The sequence below is a fragment of the Acipenser ruthenus genome, chromosome 18 (assembly GCF_902713425.1).
Source record: "Acipenser ruthenus chromosome 18, fAciRut3.2 maternal haplotype, whole genome shotgun sequence".
NCBI classification, from domain to species: Eukaryota; Metazoa; Chordata; class Actinopteri; order Acipenseriformes; family Acipenseridae; genus Acipenser; species Acipenser ruthenus.
This window is the reverse complement of record NC_081206.1, coordinates 22,636,390-22,661,629: the sequence shown is the minus strand read 5'-3', so window position 1 is coordinate 22,661,629 and position 25,240 is coordinate 22,636,390. Positions and strand designations below refer to the sequence as shown.

The 25,240-nt window shown below is 36.2% G+C and overlaps 1 protein-coding gene across 2 annotated transcripts in view; it reads left to right on the top strand.

Moving 5' to 3' along the window:
• The first annotated feature begins 12,133 nt into the window (after positions 1–12,133).
• Positions 12,134–25,240, top strand: part of LOC131698664 (sprouty-related, EVH1 domain-containing protein 1-like) — a 40,124-nt gene continuing 27,017 nt past the window's right edge. Inside the window, exons 1-2 of one of the 2 annotated variants that reach the window (XM_058991573.1) lie at positions 12,134–12,302; positions 12,591–12,706. In XM_058991573.1, coding sequence (XP_058847556.1) covers positions 12,675–12,706 — 32 coding nt within the window. In that variant the 5' untranslated portion in view covers positions 12,134–12,302; positions 12,591–12,674. Of the gene's footprint in view, positions 12,707–25,240 lie in introns of both variants that reach the window. The other variant, XM_058991572.1, reaches the window with a different exon arrangement.

Below are 25,240 nucleotides of genomic sequence, written 5' to 3'. Positions count from 1 at the left end.
AGCCCTTCATGTATCATATGATTCACCATGCAGGGAAAGACCACCAAAATGCGGATTATTTTTCCCAGGAGGGAGGTGTAATGGGAAAAGTAGATTTAGCCCAGTGTTCCTTCAGCTCCACTCTGAGCTGTGGGATATGTGACAGAGAAAGAATGAATCTTGGTTATAAATCTCCCTCCCGACCTGTGAGGACGCTGGGTAATGGGAACAGTATGCCCCGGACTGGATGGTCTGACTGTTAATTTCCAGGTAAGGTGGAAGTCAGCCATCTAGAAAAGGGGCAAAGCCACGGTACACCAAGTCATCGCTCCAGACGGGAAGCGATGTGGCAACCGCGGATTGGAGGAAAAACTGTTGCACTCATTAACCAAGGTAGCGTGAATGACGGTACAAAAGGGGATGTGGCTAAGCGATCAGTTCCTTTGTTATGGTTGAGAACCGCTGAAAGAAAATAAAAAGTAACCGTGAGTGTTACTTTTTACACAGCTAACACGTACCGGGAGCTGTCGCTAAAGGCCAGCACCAACCCGGACAACACTTCACCACTGTGCACTAATAAATTGTATTTCACCACTTGCACATTAGCACTCACTCACCCAATTTTTTTTTTTTTAAAAAGCCTGAGGTAATACAGCCACCTCTTGTATACTTAGCGTTGGACACTAGGCAAATTCCTTGGTCACGGTTAGTTGGCAAAATCAATTTCTACCAGTTCACAATCCTAACTGGGGCTGAATGAGTCTCAGTTCAAACCTGTTTGCTCTCAGTCTCATGCCAGTGGATCTGGACTGATTTCAAATCGAATTGTAGTTCGGGGTATTTACAGTTTGTATAGTAGTTTAAAACCTAAGATTTTTTTTTGGTGGGCCTTTTTTCAAAAGACTGACTGGTTTTGATGTATTTAGGCAGTAAATGAAAAAATATATGTTTTCTTGTAGTGTTTGCCTTGCAGATCAGAACATCATTACAGATTACTATTTCAGATATTAAATATATTTTGTGGATACAGTAACTCAAAAGAAGAAAGCCATTGTCACAAACATGATTCCTTTCACTGCCTTTCTTCAGTCGAGGATGAAGCTTGTTTAGCACACAGACGACAGGATGTTTAAATTAGGTTCTTCAGACCACATAGTTCTTAAATCTAAATATTCTTGTCGTAAAGCTGAGAGTCTACTGGAATTCCACCTACAAACAATTATAATAAAGGTTTCTGAGGTGTTAGATGTTAACTGATAAACACTGATAAAAAAAACCACAAAGCAAAGAAAAAAGAATCCTGTGTTTTTCATATACACATCAAAAGAAAACCAGAGACTACTACTTATGTTGTGTTCACTTCCTGCCATTCACAGTGCACAGTGTTTTGTTTGCAATAGACATACAGCATACACTGTGATCCCATATTTGAGTTGCCTAAGTAATATATTGAAATCTGATTCTGAAACCATTAAGTACTAGTAAAAAGTGTATACTATAAAATACAGTATATGGAAGTAGGATTTTGTATATCTAAACTGAAATTGGATTGGCAAAGTTTGTGTTTTTGTTTTTTGGATATCCCTAGCAGAAAAGTTGAACTAGCCACACTAGTATAATACCAGTGTATAATCCTGAAGAAACTCTAGTTGAACTATCAACACACCATGCAATACATATGAGAACATTGTTGTCTTGCTATAGTATTGCATAGGTGCTAAAATCCATTACCCCCATAAGGAATCTTCTTTTCAACAACCCTCACAAAGTACATTTCTCGCAATAATCTATTTCATGTAGAAGAATTTCTGTATACAGGAGCAAAGAAAGATTTTCTTAATTCTCAAGTACAAATTCCCCAAAGATACCAAAGAAATATAAAACAGGAAGAAGGATTTACAGCCAGTGACTTAGACACGAAGGAAATGCATGATTCATACATCTGCTAAAGATATTATTATACAGTACAGCCAGGGGTGAAATTCTCAACAAACAAATGCAGGTACTCATATGGACAGCCGGGTGTAAACATTTAAAAAATTGAGACAATTTGAGTGCCATATGAATAAATACTTTTAAAATGTATATATATCGGTACACGATACACTTATGAATACAAAATAAACTTTAAAAAATAACTGATCAAATAATAACCCATTCACCATAAACAAAGAAGCTGAAAATACTGAAAGCGTTTTGTACTCTGCATATATCACTCAGTCATCTACTGTAAAATAACACTTAAGTTAAACTTTAAATGACAAGCATTAAGAAATATTATACTATGCGGTAACTGCTGTAGAGAGGGAGTTTTGTTTCAAGATATCCTAAAAAAGGGATGATATTATAAAAACGGGTATAAAAAAAACAGCTGTGCTATGAAAAAATGATACAAAAAGGTCTAGTCAAACAATGCACAACAAATACCTGGCCATGCTACAATAATAGCTTTGGATTAGAACATTATATGCCTGTTTCTTTTATGTATTTATTTATTCTACAATAATATATTCAGTGTGTTCTCTGTTGTGTTTCTGCGTAGATTAATTACCATGATCTATTCCATAAAAAGATTTTCCAGGCAGAAACAGTATAAAAGTAGACTTTCTAAAAAAAAAAAAGAAAAATGTATCCCTGGTATTACTGTTTCTGCACATTTTCATAAAGTAGTATCATTGCTGTGGTCTACTTATGCCTTTTTTTTTAGATGTACATGTAAGTGAGTAACTCATGTTTAACTTAAAACTCTTCAAAATATTTTAGGAAAGGAGGCGCTGTACAAAGAAAAAGCACAACGCTGTTTTGGTTTTCGTTTATTACAGTCCTCAGAACAGAAAATACTAGGATCACAACAAAACAAAATGTTGATCACTATACTTAACATGTACCTTGCAAGTTGGGCCTGTGTTTGAAAAGCGTGCAGCACACCTACATCTGTATCCTGATTCTGACTCGCTTACCAAAATCTGAAGCAGCACTTTGATCCTGTTTTATTTAATGTTAATCCCTACTGTCCCACACATCACTTACCATTTTAGAAACATTCATGCAAAATGTGGTAAATCGGTGCAAGGCAAAACGCGTTATGATAATTATTTCTAATATTTATAAACTATGTAATTTATAGAGAACACTGATGTGGCTTTTTGCCTTCAAATTCATGTGCAGCAGTGTTCGTTTTGAATATTTCATATAGTTTCTCCGCCGCACGAAAGAAAATAATTATTACTTCATAATAATCCAAATTACTCCATACTGCTGTTTTCACATTGCACTGCTAAGGTCTTTTCTCGTTGATCAACGAATGAGCACTGACACAAAGAGAAATGATCAGAGATTTGTGACTCATGCCAAAATGAAATCTGATCAGAATGAAAGCTTGGCCAATTAACAGGTAGTGATTATACTGACATTAATGGTGGCCAATAGCAGCTAGCAGAAACAGAAGCAGTATGAGGAAACAGAATGCAAGCAGCACGACCTGTGCTGAATGAAAGCGCATTTGAGAAACATTGCACTACTGGACTGTGTGAGTGGATGGAATGCATCTGCATTGGATGAAAAGCAGAATAAATAAGTCCTGGTACCCAGTACCGGCATCAAAATAAGTCCCGGTACAGAGTACCAGTGAGTACCGGCTGAATTTCACCCCTGAGTACAGCACAGCAATATTGTACTTTTCATAGATCAGTTAAGAGCCAGAACAGTTTCACAAGCAACCCTATTTACAGTTCACTTTTTTCACATGCACAGCTTTTCTTTAAATGTTCAGATTATACTTCCTTAAAATTATTCAAAACCGAAATACATTGACCTTTTCTCCGCTAAAGAAACTTCCTTAAAAAGTTACAGTTCATTTTAGAAATTGCAAATTAAGTATTATGCAAGTACAAAGATAATAGTATTTATTTGTATTATTTAAATATGGATGGATTAGCCAAAATATATTGTCAAATTTCTAATATATGGGTACTACATTGGTAAATATACCTCAGACACTTTGTGGTTACTGCATGGAATGGAATGAAACACTTACAAGTTCCAAAGTGGTACTTTATAACATTCCCATGCAGTAATCATTTTGTACCACATGCTCTATTTTATTAAATCAACAATCCATTATAATCACAACATAAAAAAAATAAAAACAGTCTTCAATGGCATAAGACTACATTGTGGCTGAGGCCACGAATATGCATTTCATAAATTGTGACATCAAACTGAAGACAATCCTGTATCCTCTATTTATAACATGGATTTTACAGGATCCTTTTAAAAGTAACACCACTTTCAGTCATCATTGTAGGTTTATCCACAGCTAATGTTTTTGGTTTTTCTAAATATGTCTTCTGGGATCCAGATCTCAATGGGTTCTCATCCAGGTTAAAAAAAGAAAGAAAATAATTGAAGGTCCAGTGTATACTAGTACAAAACTAGAATATTAAATGTGACCCATATTCACAGTGTTGTTCATCAGTGAAAACATTACCAGCGTCAAAGAAAGCATTGATGAAAAGCTTGACAGATCAGAAATGCAGAGGATGAACACAGGCCAAATGCATATATCTTGGTATATTAAAAAAAAAGAGCTTAAGAAATAAATCAATCTAATAATCAAACAGTACGACCAAAGGCCATTGAAAATACTAAATGTAGTTTTTTTCATAATTGTTGTTTATTTTTGGAAATTTGGTTTTGGTATTATCAAGTAAATAAGCTGATCATGCTCTTCCTTAGTTGTGGTCTCCTGTGAGTTCTTTAGGTCCATATCTATTTGTGATTATCTTCTCTGATGCATGACATTCAAGATATATGACACAGAGGTCTGATTTCCTGGGACATACCGTAACGAAGCACCCTTTCAGATGTCACTCTTTAAGAGTCACTTAACTGAATGCCTGTTGCATATTACTGTTGCTCCTTTAAGTGACCGATGACCCCAAAAGTTTTTTGAGAGCTCTGTAAAGTTGGCAGATAATTGGCATGAACCAAGGGAGTTGACCTGACCCCAAATACGTTTGTACAATTAAAAAGGATGTTTTGTAGCATTTTGTTGTGCAAATAAAGGATTTAATTTCGAGATTGCTATATATTTATGAGAGGCTGTTTATTGAGCTATCTGGACAGGCAAGGGTTGGAAAGTGGAAAGTCTTCAGATTTGAAAATCTACCAAGTAGTCCACTAAATACAAATGAAGTTTGTGAGGCAGCTCTACAATAGACATATTATCCAAGTCCCAAGAATTGGCAAGGAATACAGTAGCCAAATGGCTTGTCCTTGAGCTTTTTTTGGGGGGGGACTGGAGTCAAGTGGGTTACAGCTATCACGTCTGGGAGGGGACAAGATAAGCTCACAGAAATTCTCACATCACCTAGAAGAAAGATATTCAGTTTTGTTGTGTTATCTGTCTTCTGCACAAGAAATGATATCTCCAGGACAGACGAAAAGAGGTATCTTATCAGGCTTGCAGTTCCGATAGCTTAACTGAGGAGCCCCATCATGATTCTGCTAGTGGGCTACTGCCTTTTTAATTTATTTTTTTAACAAATAGCAGGTGGTTTATAATAAGAAAGAAGGTGTTAACTTGGAATTATATTTATTTAAATCACACAAGGCACAACCATTAGAACAGCCACTGGAGTGATTTTGGCCCTTTGGAGCCATTTCATGAACAGTGTCCCAGGAACCCTGCTCACAGAAGTGCAAGGCAAGTGTCAGTGAGAAAATGAGTCAGAGACTAGGATGTCTTGCCTCTCAATTCTTAATTACTTGACCACACTACTTCCCCCAACAGGCTGCTGTGTCTCATTCAGTTCAGATAGGCCTGCTGTAAACTCATTTGGCAGTTCTGGGATAGCCCAATGGAATAACAACCTCTGGAAACAGCCTCTTCAGAAACAAAGCATGTGTAACTGCCCTTACCAGCTCAAGAAATACTTCGAACCACATACAATTAATCAATTGCCCATATCCACTAAAGTGTTATGGGAAACTGTTTCCAATGTCATTCAATTCTAAAATCCTTTGTTTTGTGTATTGTGCATACACCACCCATAAAATAATCACCTTTTCCCACTGTTTGTTACATTCTTCCTTATACTTCTTTATTAACTCAATATAATGTTTGCTTGTGTTTTTGAATTTTAATTAAAAATATTTATTTCTAAAAAGGGAATGGCTGTAAGTACTGTTTATAAAGACCATGATAGAGAATGTACTAAAACAGGGAAAACTTCTCACCAAACACACTGCTGTCACTATGACAACCAAGAAGAACCACCGTCTGATCTTTCAATTCTGCCTCCACTGACATGCAACACTTATGTAATCCTGATCATTTCTATAGATGTCTAGAACATTCATATTTATTGTTTTAATGGGAAGGGGACAGTCATTGTGACTGTTCGAGCTGTTGCAGTCAGGTGACATGTTTTATTTTGTACAGTACTAAATATATGCCACTTAGATGATTGAAGAACTTGTGGTGTAAACCGAGGTCTGGGTTCAATGGCTTATTTTATGTTTCCTGGTCACACCACAATATTTTAACATTTAGCATGGAATTTATGAAAAAAAGAAAACTCTGATGATCATTAAATTGGACTATGCGTGATTTCAGGCTTGCATTATATGGGAACCCAGCAATCTCGTCATTACCAAGCCGCCTAGAAACAGCCTACCTATTTTGACACCACAAAGCTATCCAGCTTTCCCTATCATAATGTCCTTGTGTGTATTAACAATATCATTAAATGAAATTGACAGTATCACTTATATTTTAAACATGATTTTTATAGTAGTAATCAGCTATGGTTTATTTTGGTATAATTCTTGACAGTGAGCAATCTTTTTTTTTTTTTTTTTAGAACTCACGACAGTGTACAAGTTGTCCTGTTTATGGTTAATTTCAAGGCTGTTTAGATGTTAGCTGTGTTTAAAAATAACGCTATGGGAGTGATGCAAGAATAAGGGCAAAGTGATTTGCCTGTGCAAAACCCCCATAATGCTGCCATAAATCGTGTTTAGCAGCTGTAAAGTCTGATTTTACCGGCCGCAAAAAATGCAGCGTATGTAAAGAATGGTGTTCGCCTGCCATTCTGCACCCGCTATCAAATTTGCACTTTGCCATCATTAATCCATTACAATTATATTGAAATGCATTCAAATGAAGAAAAGAGCATGGAATTGGGCGATCTGGATACTAAGTGGGTGCAAACATTATAATGTGATGTAGGGATTTGGGATTTTGCCTTGCACTTAGGCAATTGCTGACCCTCCAAAAACTTTACACCTCTTCTTACAAGGTGCAAACCATTGTAGAAGCGAGTAACTAAGAGCTGTATAAAAACACACACCTGCAGACCTGTCATTGGCTTCAGGATGGCTGCTGTGGTACACTTCCTGATACGGTGACACTTGGCTCTTGTTGAGGAGAGACAGGAACACTTTGTTTGGGATGCCAGAGAATGTGGTGCTAAAGTGTTATCATCGCAGGTCATCCTTGACCTCATAGCTGAATTGAGGGATGAGCTAGACCCCAGCGTCAATCTAGGGACCGCTATCCCTGCACATGTGAATGTGCTGTGTTCTCTGCACTACTTTCAGACCACAGTTGGAATGTCTAGGCACATATCTGGATGTCACACTAAAAAGGGTAGGCCAATACATATAATTTCCTAAGGATACTACCATAACTGATGTTGGCTGAGGCTTTTCCAAACAACTCCGTTTCATGGTGACCTCAGCCGTAAGGACTCTCCACTCCTTTTCAGAAAGCTTTTCTTTTCTGTGCACCAAGAGGACTTTGCTGTGCTTCCTCTCACATTTTTATTGGTTTGTATTTTCATGCTCCACAAATGTCATACAGCGACTACAGCTCTGTGTACTCCAAACTCTGCAAGTGCGGCCGCTAAATAGAACGATGCGCTCATTGAGACCCTTATTATCATAATCACATCACATTATTTGTGCATGTTGAGTAATTTGCATTGCTTTTAAACTTACAGAGGGTGCAGTGCAAAATAATTAACTGGCCCTAATGCAATTAGAATTTTGCATCCGCAATTATTTGCACTGCGTCTATACTTACATCACCCCTATATGCCTTTACCAGTATTGTAGCTGTACAGTTTAAAATGGTTGGCAACGCAACAAATGCAGAGGCAACACATTTGAACTTCTTTTCATTTGAATCTAAGTGGTCTTTTTCTTTTTCTGCTTGATTTTGCTTTGAAGTAATGCATAACTCTAGACCAAAGATGTTCCAATCCTGACCTTTTGACTCATAATAATATGCTGACTAAATTTAAATGTGGTTATATTTATATCATTGTTAGAATGGGCCTTATTCACAAAGCTTAACGGCAAAGCTGTTTTTGACTTCTTAAATAAGTCTAGAAACATTACATGAATATAAAACTTAAAAAGGCTTTAAAAAAATACTCATGAGTTTAAGCTTTGTGAACAGGGCCCAATATTCACAAATGAAGACACTATAAAATGGTTTGCAATAGATGACTGGAAGTATTCAGCTAAAAACTGCGTGAAGGTGTTCAGGTTATAAGAGGTATGTAGGCTGCCACTCTGATGAAAACTATTATTAAACCAGAAGCCACATGATCATGCTCATAATTATGGTGTGTAATTTCTCCGAGTCCAGATTTCTGAATTAGTCACTCCAAAATGTGCAGCGATTAGCACACACACACACACACACACACACACACACATATATCATCATCATCATCTTCCGCCTTTTTCAATCCACTGCTGGATGAAGGCCTCCCCAAGATTCTTTCACAAAAGTCTGTCTGCTACGTCCCTCATCCACGTTGCTCTGGCGTGTTTCCTAATTTCATCTTGCCATCTTCCTGGAGGTCTTCTTCTTGGCCGCTTTATATCTCTTGGGATCCAGTCTACTATCTCCTTGGTCCAGCGATGGTCTGTTCTTCTCGCTACATGTCCGGCCCACTGCCATTTCAGTTTTTTTGCTCTTATAATAACAAGATGAATATATGAATATTCTGGATATAAAGGGGTTGCGGGAAACACCTTACACTTATAAATCAGTGCTATATTAACTGGCTATGGTGGCCCTATGTACAATTGTGTTACGTCAGCTTTTATTTTTTGTCTATATCGTGTACGTACTATTTAAAAAAAATTGAGATCTGGCTTCCGCTCTGCTCACTCCACTGAAACCGCCCTCCTGTCTGTCACCAACTCACTAAAGTCTGCCCGAGCTGCCTCTCTCTCCTCTGTCCTAATTCTCCTCGACCTCTCTGCTGCCTTTGACACTGTTGATCACTCTATTCTACTGTCATCTCTTGTTGACCTGGGGATCTCTGGCACTGCTCTGGCCTGGTTCTCCTCCTACCTCTCCAACTGCACTTACCAGGTAACCTGGCGTGGAGCAACCTCCACACCTCACCCTCTCTTAACAGGAGTCCCCCAAGGGTCAGTCTTGGGTCCTCTCCTGTTCTCTCTCTACACCCGCTCCCTGGGCCCCCTCATCACATCCTATGGTTTCTCATACCATTTCTATGCTGATGATGCTCAGATTTTCCTCTCCTTCCCCACCTCTGACTCCACCATCCCCTCCCGTATCTCTACCTGTCTGTCTGCTATTTCCTACTGGATGCACTCGCATCACCTCAAACTCAACCTCTCTAGATCTGACCTCCTTTTCTTTCCCTCCTCCTCCTCCTCTGATCTCTCTATCTCTGTTCCTCTGGAATCTACCACACTCTCTCCCTCTTCCTCCGCTAAGAACCTCGGAGTCACCCTGGACCCCTGCCTCTCTTATTCCCAGCACATCTCCACTCTGGCACGCACTTGCCGATTCTTCCTGAGCCAATTCTACCTGAACATCTGAAGAATCCGACCCTTCCTCACCAACTACGCCACCCAGCTGGTCCAGTCCTTGGTACTCTCCCGCCTAGACTACTGCAACTCCCTCCTAGCTGGCCTCCCTGCGTCCGCCACCCGTCCGCTCCAGCTCATCCAGAACTCCGCTGCCCGCCTGGTGTTCTCTCTGCCTTGCTTCTCCCATGCAACTCCACTACTCCGCTCACTCCACAGGCTACCGATCACCGCTCGCATCCAGTTCAAGACTCTTGTACTAGCCTATAGATGCCTTGACCAGATTGCACCCAGCTACCTCCAGACCCTCATGTCTCCCTACACCCCCACTCGACCTCTCCGCTCCGCCTGCACTAGAAGACTGACTCCACCACCTCTACGCTTCCCTGCCTCCAGAGCAAGCTCCTTCTCCACCCTCGCTCCACAGTGGTGGAATGACTTTCCTACAGATGTCAGGACTGCCCAGTCCCTGACCACATTCCAGCGCCTCCTTAAGACTCACCTCTTCAGACAGCACCTGTAGAACTCCTCTGTTTTTCCCGTGGGACACTTGTCACCCTTCCTTAAATGCACTTTACTTGTTCTTATCTGCTCCCTATTTTACTGCATTTAATCTTGTACTTCAGAGTACTGTAATCTGCCAAGTGTTTAATCTGTAGTATTTTGTATTTAATCATATCCTGGTGTAACTATCACTGACACTGTTACCTGCTGTATTATTGAATTGTATTTTGTCACACTTGTACTTGCTTGAACCAAAGTCATTGTATTTATCTTATCTTGCTCTTAATTGTATTATTACTTGTACAGTGATACTTGAAATGTATTTGCTTACGATTGTAAGTCGCCCTGGATAAGGGCGTCTGCTAAGAAATAAATAATAATAATAATAATAATAATAATAATAATAATAATAATAATAATAATAATAATGCCATTTTAGTGTTCATTGCCATGCGTCGAATTTATGGAATCTTGTAAACCATCTCTTTGAAAATGCCATAATTTATTTCTTATGTTTTAAACTTATAAACTGTTTACAATTGTTGATCAGATTTTATTCAAGATGTTGTAAGTAAATACACTAGCAAAACTCCCAGGTTAAAATGTTTAATATCAATTAGTAATATCTAATAATAAAATGTGCTTTATTTTAAAGTGAAAGTATAGAAAGACTCCCATACAGTCTAATTTGCACATGCCTCTTGCTTTTCAATTTAATGTTGCGTTTTTTTTCCTGTTATCATCATTTCTGCATTTACTGCTATTTTAGGTATATGCAGTTCATGAGAAAATGTGATTTGCTGCTCTTTTAGTTTGTACTGCAACAGGCTGATTGGTTTTGCATGGTTCACTGCCCTTGATTTTTCGGGTATCTGTGTAGTTTTTATAGCAAAATATTGAGGGGACGTTTTACTTGGAAATATGGAGCGATTGTAACATTCTTTTTTAAATGGTGATGTCAATACAATGTAGTTAAAATGACATACATTGTAACTTTTATTAAAAAAAAGAAGAAGAAGAAGAAGAAGAAGAAGAAGAAGAAGAAGAAGAAGAAATAATTTGCTTTTCAACACACCTTGCACGACATTTTTTCGTGTGCTGCAAGGCTTTTATTTCCGGTGTTTCTGAGCATATTTTGGACCGCTGAACACCACTTAATTTATAACGGGCTCATTTCTTACAATAATCCACCGGTTTATTTATGTATTTATTTATTTTGCACAACAATTATGTATACCCAGCCAGTGTAAACGTGCAAATGTTGCTCCACAAAATACGTATTCATTTAAAAATGTATCTACATATTATCCTAACTAACAACTTACTTCAGTAGGATGATGCAGCAGCAGCAGCAGCAACGCTATTACTTCAAACGTGCAGTGTGCTCTCTAATACCAAACTGTAACCAGGCTATGCAAATTGTAATGCAATGCATTGCTATGCTGCCACACAACCTTGCACATCCAGCTAGGCTTTTTTGCGTGCTATCACACTCAGGCTCTTCCCTTTTCTGCATATCACTGCACGCCTGTGAGTGAGAGGCAACTTCTTTTGGGAAGTGTGCGGACTACTTTATTTAAAAAAAAACAAAACTTCGAGAAAACACACATGACTTCACATAATACCCAGTATGCTTACCATATCGTTACACATAGTGGATTATATTATAAACTATTATAAGCAAAGGTACTGATACTCATAAATGCGTGTATTCTTACATTTTGCTAAACTGGCGCGGAAGGATCCAGACCGAGCGCTGAGGTCAACGCTTCCGCCCAGTTTTCCTATGTAGTGTGTCGACTTGAAAATGGAGTTCGAGGGAGGCAGATGTGTTGCAAGTTCTCATTGAATTTTAATGGTGTTTTTGCATTTTTTGTATTAAACTTTTTCAACTCTGAAGATTGGAAATTTATCCTCGGAGGACGATACTGTAACTTTTCACCATACCGTCAGCCGAGGTTGCGTTAAGAATTACTACGTTTAATGTGCCAGATGTCGTGTGTTTGGTGGTTTTATTAAGCGCTGGAGTTTAGTTGATTGTTGCTGAGGGTGATGGTGATGGTGAGGATGTTGATGTTGTGGTGGTCAAATTGTGCTGCAGGAAAAGAAATAACGACTTCCAGACTGCTTTTCACGTTTTTAATTTAGATGCCATTTCCTACTTTTAGAAAGAAAGCCGCGATGCATTTTTAAAGATCTTACATATTTTTTAGACTTTATATAAACAGGTTTTTTTTTCCTGAAAGAAAATGGTGATATTTGCGGTTAATTTCCCCGCCGTGGCTCCCTCGTCGGTGTTACTGCTAGAATTTGGATCCCGGTGAGAAAAGATGAGCGAAGAATCGGGAAATCCAAACAACGAGTAAGTTTGCTTGTTTTGCATTATATTATTGCATATATACAGTATGTGCTGTTTTAACAACATTACAACACATTGTCTTGGGGTTTGTCTTAAAGAATTGGACCTCAGATAATTAAGTGTACGTGTAACAATAATGTTACATTATGCAAAAGTGTGCCTGCTTGTATATTATTAAAAGGCAAAAAAAGAACGTGTACCTAAACTGACAGAATGCCACACGTCTGTACATTCGTATGACACTTAGGGAGTCATTTATAATAGCCAGGGGTTACATGTCAAATGAAAGTGTGTGACTAATATTTATCGGACACGTGTATGCAATCATTTTAAAAGCTATTATTATTATTATTATTATTATTATTATTATTATTATTATTATTATACACATTTGCCCACCACGCTTTGCAAAAAAAGCCACGTTGTCGAGTATTTTTATCAGTGAATTTATTTTCTGCGTCCTGTGTCAAATTGGTATTTCATTAAGATTATTATTTTCTCGAAATACGTATTATTTATGTCATTTGTTTTACAAAAAGGACCATACCTCAATGGAACTAAGCGCATCGTTTACAACATGGCAACTCAAAATTATTTCATTGTGTTAAATGTACACGGCTATATCTTAAACAGCTATTAGTGTTTAATTATATTGATTTTATATTGGATTTATGTTTTCATAATGAGTAATACAAGTCGGCGTTTTTATTTGCAGAAAGCCTTTTAAATTACCATTCATAACAATTTAATTCATTTTGTAATACTTTTCTATTCATTTATTTTGTGACCAAGGACTTTTTTTACAATACAGAGAAACACGATTTGTTTTTTATCCTTAAGTAATTCTTAATTTGAAAGAGGTTGACTGCTGCAATGTCAGTCAGTGACTCAAAGAGCTAAAAGAAAGACGCCATCTTTTTTTTTTATCAATCACCCTCATTTGCATACCACAGTCTTCATTCATAAAAAATGTAAAAAGAAACCAACAGCACGAAAAAAACTAAGGGGTTTTTGTCTAAAAAACACTGTCAGTCTACTTGTAAACATACGTTGATTTACCTTTTACATTATTGGCCTATTTTGCATTGAACATTTGGGGTGTATAAATGGGCTGATCTCTGCATGTGCTTGTTGACAGAGTCAGTGAGAAATATCAGCTCAGGGAGGTGCTGACATCACATGATCTCCTCCATTCATAAAGTACCTGGCTTCCCATTCACAGTACAGTGTCTCGGCACTGCATCGGCAACCACACAAAGATTAGACCTGCATTGAGAAAGAACAAGGGCTTTCTCAGGGTGTGGGGATGTGATCAGGAGACACTCCTTGCAAAGAGATATTTTTTCACAGTATATTCTAGTAAAGCATTAATTTCCATTTGGAAATAGAAACTGTCTAGTTATGGATGAGTAAAATATATAAGGACACTCAAAACGTGATTTCATTGTATTGCAAGATTGTCTAAATTTCACTTAAGTTTCAGATTCAGATCTAAATATATTTGCATGGTTTCACGTCTCCTATGTATAGTGAGATGAAGTGTTTTAGTTTCGGTGTAAAACAGTCAGTTGCATAGTGGTGTAGTTTTTATACCAATTGTGGCCTACTGTATGTGAAAGCCTTCAATATATTTATCTTTTATAATATACTTTTTAGATATATTAGATCTACTTTTTGATTTAATGTACTTGGGGGTGGAAATTGATTGTGAATAAAAGCTTGATCTTAAATGTTATCAATATGAGGACTAGTGATTTTTCTAATCATAAATTAAAAACACAAAGCAATGACAAGATCAGTTTTGTGGATATATCAATAGTATTAAGTAAGCAGAATATAACGGTGTGTTACACATTATCACAGGTGCCACACATACATATCTAGTCATGTAGACGGATGGATTCATAACAAAGCCGAATGTATGAGTGGTGGTGTGGATGCCATTTTGATTTTAAATCAACATTCAGCTACTTTGCGTTGAAGGCTATTATTTTTAATCCTAATCTTAACACCAGTATGATTTTTGATTTGCTGCTGCAAAAAAATACACCCCTTTAAATGTGAAAAAACAATTAAATGACCAAACTTAGTCTACAGCCTATTTATGTTTGCTTAAAATAAATTGCTGGCCAATCAGCAATGAGATCTGTAAACCTTTTTTATATTTAATTTTTTTCTTGCACAAACAACTCTCGGTAGATACAGAGAGGTGTTGATTATTACTGTTCTATTTAATCTGTAGTATTTATTGCTTTATTTGTGTACCTGTATTGTTAAGCCTATTTATTTCCATTTTGAGTCAGCCATTTCAGGGGTGGACAAATCACTATTATGTGTGGTAGACTGATGAGCTACCAAGAGGTGAATGTAGACAGATATAATTGTAAGAGGTGAATGTAGACAGATATAATTGTGAGGTTCAAAAAAGAAATCCGAGATCACTTCTGAGGGCCACTAATAAAACACGTTGGGTTTTTTTTCCCCATATATAACCAGATACTGCCAACGTTTGCTAACAACCTAGTTTCTGTTAATATTTTTACCAAACAATAAGAAGCTAATAATAGTTTCCTTTATATAAAATGTAGGGAATTATGTTTGACTGCATCATTTGCATTATTTTCCCAGACTTTATCAGTCCTGGGGACTCAGTCTGGGTTTTTGATCCAACCAATATCTCATCATTAGTTTTAACATATTCACTGTGTAACAATTTAAAACAATCATGTTCTGGGTCCTAAATGGACTGTGGGAATTATTATGCACTTGTAGTAGTCGTAGTGTTGTTTTTATTTGTCCTCACCTGTGCCATTTATAGAACCTAGCCCCACCTTTTACCAGTCTTCATTAGCTAAACAATTTCGTACTGTTTACTTTTATATTTAAATATTCATAAAATATCTATAAAGCACATAAATATAAAAATGATTTGTTATTTTTGTTCTTTACCCTGTGCACTCACACTCACAGTATCCATTGCATATTCAGTAACTAAACTCTGCAAGTGTTACGTCCTGAAAACAAATGCATTATTATACTATCAATATACAGTAGGACCGTACAAATACACTTGGTGGCCTAAATGTGTACACAGAATATAAACATGAGCACGGCTTTCTGCTGACCTTAATAAAAACAATAACGTCAGGGTATGAGGATACAGGGTACATTTAAAATAGTGCAAATGCATTGCACACTTTATAAAGACATTATTACCACATGAGGGTGCTCCCTCACAATACCGTTAGCTAATTGTTCAGTTGGAAATAAAATAACGCACCTTTTATTTACTTTCTGCTGTGCTCGAGCTGCAGTGTCCCTGCACCTCGGTAACGCTGTGATAGCCACTGAGAGTATGGTGTTCTCTCCTGTTTATTAATTTGTTTTATATATATAATATATATGTGTGTGTGTAATCAGCCATAACTCTGGTAAAATATAGTAGCCTACTGTATACTTGCAATCACTATATACCGCTGGCGCCATTCTAGTAAAGTATAAAGCAAATTCCCCACTCTGATTGGTTTATCTGTCATGTCACTGATCTTGCAAGCAACTAATGTGTGATTTTAAAAAAAAAAAAAAAAAAGTCATGAATCTTAAGGCATGAACCAATCACAATTGGATTCACTGGTTATTATAACTACCGCTTCAACTGAGTAGGCGTGTACCAAACGGGAAGTAAAGTGAGCTGTCTTATCTGTCTGTCTGTACAAAGTAACCAAATACTTTCTATATAAAAGATCTTTGAAGTAACTGCTTCAGAAAAAAAATGTATTTATTTAGAAGCCGCCGGTAGTGCCGCGGGCTTTGCAACATTACAATTCGGTAGTCCGGACCCAATTTTTGGTAGCCCCTGCATTTATGCGTTTGAGGGGAAACCTTTTTGCTCCAATCATTTTTCTACATGTCGATAACTCCACCCCCAAACATGTCTGCAAACGATCTGAGCACTGTATTGCGTGGTGGTGGGAGGAGCCGGGGCGGCGGCGACACAGCAAAAGAAACAGAGTCTGGAGATCCTCGTCCCCCCTGCAGGCGAAGCAGGACAAGTCATGCACATGCTTACGCTTTGTGGAAGTAGTTGTCGGCATATATAATATTCTATATCTGTGGTTGTCAGTAGGTAGATGCGAAGTCTGCGTCATAGGATGACGTACTCCCTAGCAACGCATGGACGCCATTCCACGGAGGGCAAACTCGATTTTTGCCATAGTGTTATTGTTTCTGGCCGACTGAAAACTGTTTTTACCTTTCAAAATATTAAGAATGGCCTACGAGTATGTGGATATAATTAGTGCTGTTTTTATTCTTCTTTAAATCTTAGGTTTTCTAAACATTTTTTTTTTTTTAACGTTCCTGGCTGTCGTGTTTTTTTTCAGTCGTAGCCTACTGCATAGTACTGTAGTAGTTTCTGCATGTGAGTTGTATTGTATTTGTAGTTAAAATGATATAGTCTACTTAATGATTATTTTAAGCAAACCAATTTCTCACAAAGGAATAATCAGCAATGTTTCACAGGATTATTATAATTTTTTGGCTGTTATGCAAACTGAAAACACAACGTAACAGCCTGAATACAGCGTAATTTTTCCAGGTAACAACATAACGACTCATTACGCTCAACAGCGCTGGCGAGAACCCTATATATATATATATATATATATATATATATATAAAAATCTCTTGCTACTTTTTTTCACCAATTATTGTTGTCCATCATTTGATTTAATATGGTAATACAATTATTTTAGTAACAAGAGCAAATTAATAATCCAGCAATATTCTTTATTCTTTTTAGACTTAACACTTCACTATTCGCAAGGTTGGGTTAAAGTTATTTACATTTAAACACAAGCCACTTCCCTCCTGTGTCCAATCTCACTTCCTCAGTGAGTATTTTTGGTGCAGACTGTAAAATGTATTTAAATGTTAAAGGAGAAACATTTTGTTAATAAATTCAAGTAATTATTGTAATGTTTGATGTATAAATTTTTGGATTAACTTTTACGCAAAGGCATTTTCAAATTAGATCTCAACTTTTGGGTTTCCATTATAGAATTTGTGTGTGCGTAAATGTATGCAATATTCTTTTTCCTTCCAGTATAGGCTAACTAGGTTTATTGGAAAACCTGACAGAAAGAACCTTAATGCAATGGAATCCCTTGTGTGATGTGCAAAGTAATAAGATTGATGTCTATCTTGTTAAAATATTCAGATGTGTGCAAAGTGACCTCATGAACGCTTTAATGGCCCACAGCTTTTTGTTCTGTTTAGATAATTATAAAAAAAATATATAAAAAAAGTGTTTTTTTTATGTATTGCACAATGAACTAGCTGCACAAAGTACTGCATGTTGCCTAAGTGATATAATAAAAGTGATGAACATGGCTTTGTTTGGAAAAATAAATGCAAAGCTTTGCAGATACTAGAATGGGAGCATTTATTTGCTATTTGTTGTGGACGCAAACAAAGCAACTTTTTTAAAATTTTATTTGATATGGTCTGAAACTGCATGCATCCACAGAGTGAGTGAAAATTCATTATAATTGTGTACCTACAACAATCTGGAACAACCATAACCAGGCCAGTCCTTTTGTTCACTTGGCAAATCTGCTGGTTCATATTATCCATTGATCATTGCTTATTTTTATGATATGTACATTTTGATTTTTGTGTACTTGAATGTTCAACGAACTGGTGTTGACCTTCAGGTGTGAGATTTATGGTTCAGACATTTTCCACTGCTACTTCCTTTCAGTGCAGTTTGTTTAGGGTTTAGAGAACTGAAACAGTGCTGAAATGGCTTCCAGTTCTGCTGAAATAAATCCCACTTCTGCTGACATGACTTATGCTTTTAATTCAAATTTGACAATTCACCTTATTTCACGGTTGTGTTATTTATTTATTTATATATATATATATATATATATATATATAATTATCTTTTTGCATCTTGCTCAATTGCTGTAAACACACCGATTCCATCTTCTCCAGCTTAACTACATATTTGTTTTTATATTATAGAATGTCTAGTTCTTTTTATGAAATGAAGAAAAGAAAATCTCCAAGAAAATGACTGAATTAAAAACTGTCCTGTTTTTGCTGAACTACATTAGTCACCCACAGTCATGTTCAATGTTACACCTGAATACCAATGCAGAATGTCTGGGTGGGATATTTTACTGCTCACATTTTACAGGAACTCCCTACAGAGAAATGCAGGCTGAGAACTATAATGCTTGTTTAGGTTTAAAAAAAAAAAAAAAAAGTTGGAGAAAATATTGGTCCTTATATTTAGTATCACCTTGGTATTAAGAAGTCACTTGCCCATTTCTGCATGTAGTGATAATTAAAAAGTAAGCACTGAAGAGAAACTCTTCAGCAGATATTACAAATACAATTAAGCCTACTTAACATACATAAAATAACTGTTGTGAAGGATTCCCAAAGTATTTTGTTGGCATTCGGTTATGACTGCTTAGCTGTTCAACTGTAAAGAATGAACTATAGTAGTACACAGAGAAGAAAAAAATAATTGTTATTTTTACAGTCCACAAATGCAGTTTCATTTTGCATGTTACTGTATACCGATACAAGAATATTTTAAGAATGATCTGATAATAGTAATGATGGAACCCGTTAACGTACAAAGTAGTAAATGCTTGTGATCTAAACAATAAACAGCCTGCCCAGTACCACTGTGGCAGAGCTGTACTGTGAAAACGAGGTATGAGTGGAGCTCAGATAAATGATGCTTTTAAAAGTAACAAATGCAGCATGATGACACACTGCAGAATGGAAATACAGGGAACATTTGGCTCTGATGCACTTACTTTTATAACTTCTCTGTCAGAAATTTTGTTCAGTTTTAAATCAGAACTTGTTCGTCATCAAGTTTGATAATTAAGTCAAGTCTCAAAGCAGTCTTTTTTACATCAAAGCAGGCTGAAACTACACTGCAGTCCAAATTTGCGGTCCCCTTTTTCTGTAATCGCAGCTCAAGTTTTTAATTTGCCAAATGCTTGTGGTTTAAATTAAGATCAATTTTAATGTGTGGTGTGATTGATGTTTCACTATAGTTTGCTTTTGATATACATATGGGATACTTTAATTTAATTAAATTACTATAGAAGATGGGAACATCGTATTATCTGTAGTTTCCTGATTAAAAAATAATAAACTTGGTAACATTTTTAATTGATAATTGACTAGCCTATATACTTGCGTTGTGTCTGAGAAAACAAAGTATTTGTTTAATATATACCACTAAATCCTTTACAGTGACATCATTCTGACTGTTTGGGTTTGTATAATGCTGCTTTTATTCAATCAAACCTTTTTTATAAGTTAGAGCATTCTGAATATTGAATGGGGTCCAGTATCGTTGAGGTGTGTGTGTGGGTGTTTTTTTTTTTTTTTTGTTACTTATCCTGGAGCTCAAGGAAGCAGATGGCAGCTCATTAAGATACACTGTTCAAATACTTTAAGTGATGCCTATCCATTTGATCTACTGTACATGTTTGGCAGATGTTGCCTTGTGATGCATTCCTTTTTTAATATATATTTTTTGGTATGCTTTTATCTTCAATAGTGCTGTAGCAAGTTAGTTATTTGAAATAGTTATTTAAATCATTTCAGTCATGGATTAATCTAATATTAATATCATTAATACAGTAGGTAGATAAAACTATTAGTCGAAGTTGCAATAGCTCAGAACTTATATTTACAAAACTCACTAATAAAAATATGGCTACTGTTTTTTTGCATTTATATATTTCTTTCCCACCTTTTAGAAAATATTCATTTTAAGAATCAATTCTTTATATATATATATATATATATATATATATATATATATATATATATATATATATATACATTAAGTTATCCTATTGCATCTCCAGAAGTAATAAATAACACAAAAAGCAGTAACAAGTGGGTCTGAATTGTTAAATTATAAACATTATATATTTTTATCTATTAAAAGTTCCCAAACGGTGAAGGAGAAAATATTGCAGTCCTTATGAATTCCAATGGCAAAATTACTTGATTTCAAACCCATTGATTTATTTCCTAATGGTGCAAGAGTGTTGAATATACCGGTAAGTACTGGTGCTTTTAAAAGATAACAATGTAGGGTAGGGGAAATGTACATTAATTTTACAAAAAATTGCTTGCACCTGCTAATGTGAAAATTTACCTGTTGTTTTGTGTTAAACTAAGAAGTTTTGAAACTACTTGCCAGCTTAATTTAGGTGTTATATGAACCGTAATTTAACTCAAATTCCTGCAGTGTACAGTACTGTAGAGAATTGTGTTGATGTATTTAAGGGGAGTGCATTTATTACTGGTAAATCAAATGGTATGTGACATGTTTACTGAATCTGAAAATATTTCTATGCATTGATGGGTGTTATTACTAAATTGGTGGTATTCAGATTTCACACTGCACTTTAAAAACTTGCATTTTATGAATACATAAAATCTGCATTTTAAAGCTTAGTCTGCTTTTTACAAATTGTATTAATATTGCATTTCTCTTTAGCATTGCAAACATAAAATACAATGTAGATCATGAAAACTACTCCGAATAATACAAATAGACAAGGTTACATTGAAAATATTTTATTTTGAACTATTTTAAGTACGTAAATATTCTACAGTAGGACAGTGCTCAAAGAAATGGTAAATAATAATGTGCAATAAACACTCGCTTCGGTCACAAACAGAAAACACTTTAACTATTCTCTAATTTCTTCCCAATCATTGTGTAGATTTTTGTGTAAAAGCCTGTTGGAAAAATGTTATACTGCATTTATTTTTTATGGGGGAGTTGATATACCTGTGTTGTGGTTCAGGTACATTATGGTATTGGTACAGTTCCTGTAATGCTACACTGCAAATCGTAATTGACGAAGTGAAAGAAAAGGTAAGTTTCATAGGAACGCCTTTTTATTCAACATCCTGTTCAAAACAAGCCTCAGTACTACTCTGCTTTCTCACCCAGCCTTGCACTGGAACATTCCATCCACTTCTACCTTACTGCCAATCCCCATCATCACTGCTGTTTTGCAGTTGCATTTTTCTACTGCAAGCATGTTTCTCAACCAAGTGATGAAACTTGCAGCCTTAGCATAGTGACTGAAGAAGATATTTTTGTGAACTGCTACTGATTTATTTATTTATTTATTTTAGAGTGACCAATTGATTTATTTTTCCCCAGTTTGAAATTTCCAATTCTGTTTTTTCTCATCACCACAGCGAGTCTCCACATAGCACGGACATTCCGAGGGCATAAGAGCGTCCTCCGATCTCGCAAGCCTAAAGCCAGAATCGCTTTTACGCCAAGCAATCCAGAGCAGAAGTGGTCAGGCTACCTGTCCCGGAAGACGGAGATCAGCCCTACTTCTTATCCACTCTGAATATGCTCGGTGTCTGGCCAGTAGCGATTGCTGTTGCGCAATGAGGAGAATATGTCCCTGCCGGTTTCCCATTCCCCCCCCCCCCCCCCCCCCAGAAGCGTCTGAGCCAATGCGACACCCCCCTCGGGGACCCCAGCAAAGTTCGGCCTCTTTGCACAGCCTGGACTCTCACTGGCACCGTCCAAGCTGTGTGACTTATCCTTCAACTGGATGAGCAACTCGGGGACTCCTTGATACTGTATTTTGATAATGGTTTTGAAGGAAACTGATTGACGCAGAATATTAGTTTCAATTAGCAGGCAAGCCACTGCAGCGGGATAGCCTACTTATTCTCAAAGTAGTTTTATTTAAACCTGTTTACAGTATTCAGACTTTTTTTAGTTTAGTTAGTACAAACACCATACTGTATGTGTACTAGTCATTAGTAACCAGTTGACTTGTCCAATAACAAAGGCCTTAGTATTAAAATATATGTTGTAATGGTGGTGCTATATGTATTAAGTACTAACCTGTATTAGCTTATTTCCTATTTGTTTACCATCAACTAAACAAAGCACTTATTTATTTACTTGTTTATTTGTATGTTAGAATTTTTGTAACAAACTGCAGCACCATGTGGTTTTGAGTAGAGGATAGACCTTAACAGAAAATACATACTGTGGCAATATTGTGCAACTTTAGGGTGGTTTTTTTTTTAATTCTGATTGTCTTTTTTTTTTTTTTTTTAAAGTTACCATTGCTATGCCTTTTTTCAGCTTTGTCAGAGTAAAATATTAGTCAGATTTTAAATCATTCTTTGAAAGGAAGTGTGATATTTGAATTACAGATTTACAGTAGTATTTCTCCTAATGCAGAGTATTGGTACCTGACACAAAAGTCCAAAAACACAGATGATTAACTGTAAATATAATTGGAAAGCCCCAAACATGCCAAAGTACAGAAATACTGAGTTGGGCAGAAAAAAATAAATAAAATAATGCGGTTATACATTATCATAATACTGTGTACTGTAAAAGTTTGGAACAGAAAAGTTAACAGCGTGTGTACAGACCGTATATCACCCTTTTCTTACTGAAAGCAGCACACCCACAACAGTATGTTCTGATGAGTGCTGAGTTGATTTGAACGGTGGGGACCAGCTTATTTAGTTTTATTGAAGGAGAGACCACGGACAAAGAACAGTAATTTTCAATGTGGATTAGAGATAAAAACTGTAGGTCTGACACTCATGTTTAAGTATAATGTTACGGGTGTGACAGATTATTTGGAATCTATTGTTTTAAATGAGCTCCACACAGCGCTCTTGCATTGCTGCCTTATTGAGAAGGGCGGCGACGGGGATGATGATATTAATAATTATAATGAGAATCTGTGATATTGATGACAGGAAAACGCTGATTACAGATTGTTATTTTATTGGTAATCGGCACGGATTCTGATCAGATTGTTGGTGCATTCCTAGTTTCCTTCACTTTGACCTGTGATCTAATTAATTATAATGTGAACACTATATTGTGGTCAGTGTGACTTGGTTTCTGGTTGATATTGGTTTTGTACTCGGTACAATGTTGTATTAAGTGATTTTTCTAGGTCATGGCTGCCCTATTGAGGGGAATTGTAGTCTTGGCATTTTAAAAGATAATTTAATTAAATGAGCTAGTTAAGCATGATGTGCATTTACTGTATTGTGCAATGCCAAAATTCCCTGGGCTGTGTCGGGATGTTACCCTTGTTTGTAGGTTTTGACATTCACAGAAATGTACGATAGTACTCCCCCCAAGCAAGACAAAGTGTATTTTATTTGAAAACTAGTGCTGGGATGAACACAGGATTTTCATGTTCGGATATTTGCTCAATTTAAATATTATAATATTATACTTTTTGCTGTCTAAAACTTTTAAATAGAAACTCAAGCGCTGCTGTTGATCCTGTGATTTTTTTTTTTTTTTTTTTTTTAAACTATATTAATCTCATCGCACTGAGCTCTTTTTAATTTGCCATTTTTTTGAAACTGTCGCACAAATTCAGATGAGACAGTAAATAAGTGCAAGATATTTGTCATTTGTTGAGAATACGAACATCTGATTTTTGTTTCCGAATACATATATTCATTCCGATATTTTATTGAAAACGTAGATATTTAAATGCCAGACCCTACCCTTTACGTACACATAAACAGTATATTTAAAGTGCACTATAACTCGGATTCACATTTAATCAATGCCAAACTTAGTCACACGTAAAAAAAAAAAAAAAAAATGTATGGCTGTATGAAGTCTGCATTGTGGGGATTCCGAGAAAAAAACAGAATTAGGCACCCGAGGACATTACCACCAAATCAGTTTAAACAAACATTCTAAAAAGTACAATGAAATAGCACTGTGTTTGTATGACAAGAGGCTTCAAGAAACACACGTCATGGGAACGCATGAAAACTATTTTTGCACCTCTCGGCCACCGTACACGACCGTGCATTTAACTGTAAAAAAGCACTGCCTCTCGTGCCACTTCACTTGCTAGCCACCGTTATCGCTTTGGGGAGGACGGACGACTACCTAAATTATTCTGAGCAGATACAGTAGTACTGTAATGGCTACTGCAGAATGTAGGGTCTAGTTGCTGCTTTTTTTTCTCCCAAAGTTCTCAGGGAGTTCCTTTTTATTAAATTAGAAAAAATCTAAATATTTAGGCTTCTTCTTTATTGTTTGTCATTAATTATTAATGAAAACATTAAATCTATTTTGAAATGTTAGTTCAGCTTGTTGAAATGAAACTACTAAAAGCCTGCATTTTGATTTTTTTTTTTTTTTTAATTACAATGTTCCTAGTTTGTTTCTATTACATTGTGCCAATTTGTACCCTTTTTTCTGAAAGCACTTTGATTTAAAACTGTTTAGAAAGGGTTTTTTTTGTCATTTTTTTCATGCATTTCTAGCTTCATCATTGCTGTCGATGTATCAAACACTTGTGGTTGTAAAAAAACTAACTAACAAATTAGATTTTTTTAAAACCAAAAAATCTGAAATCAGGAAAAAATAAATCTGAAAATTCAAAATAATAAAACAGATTTCATAGGGCCCTAAAATGTGCTTGCATAAATTCTGAATTGGTT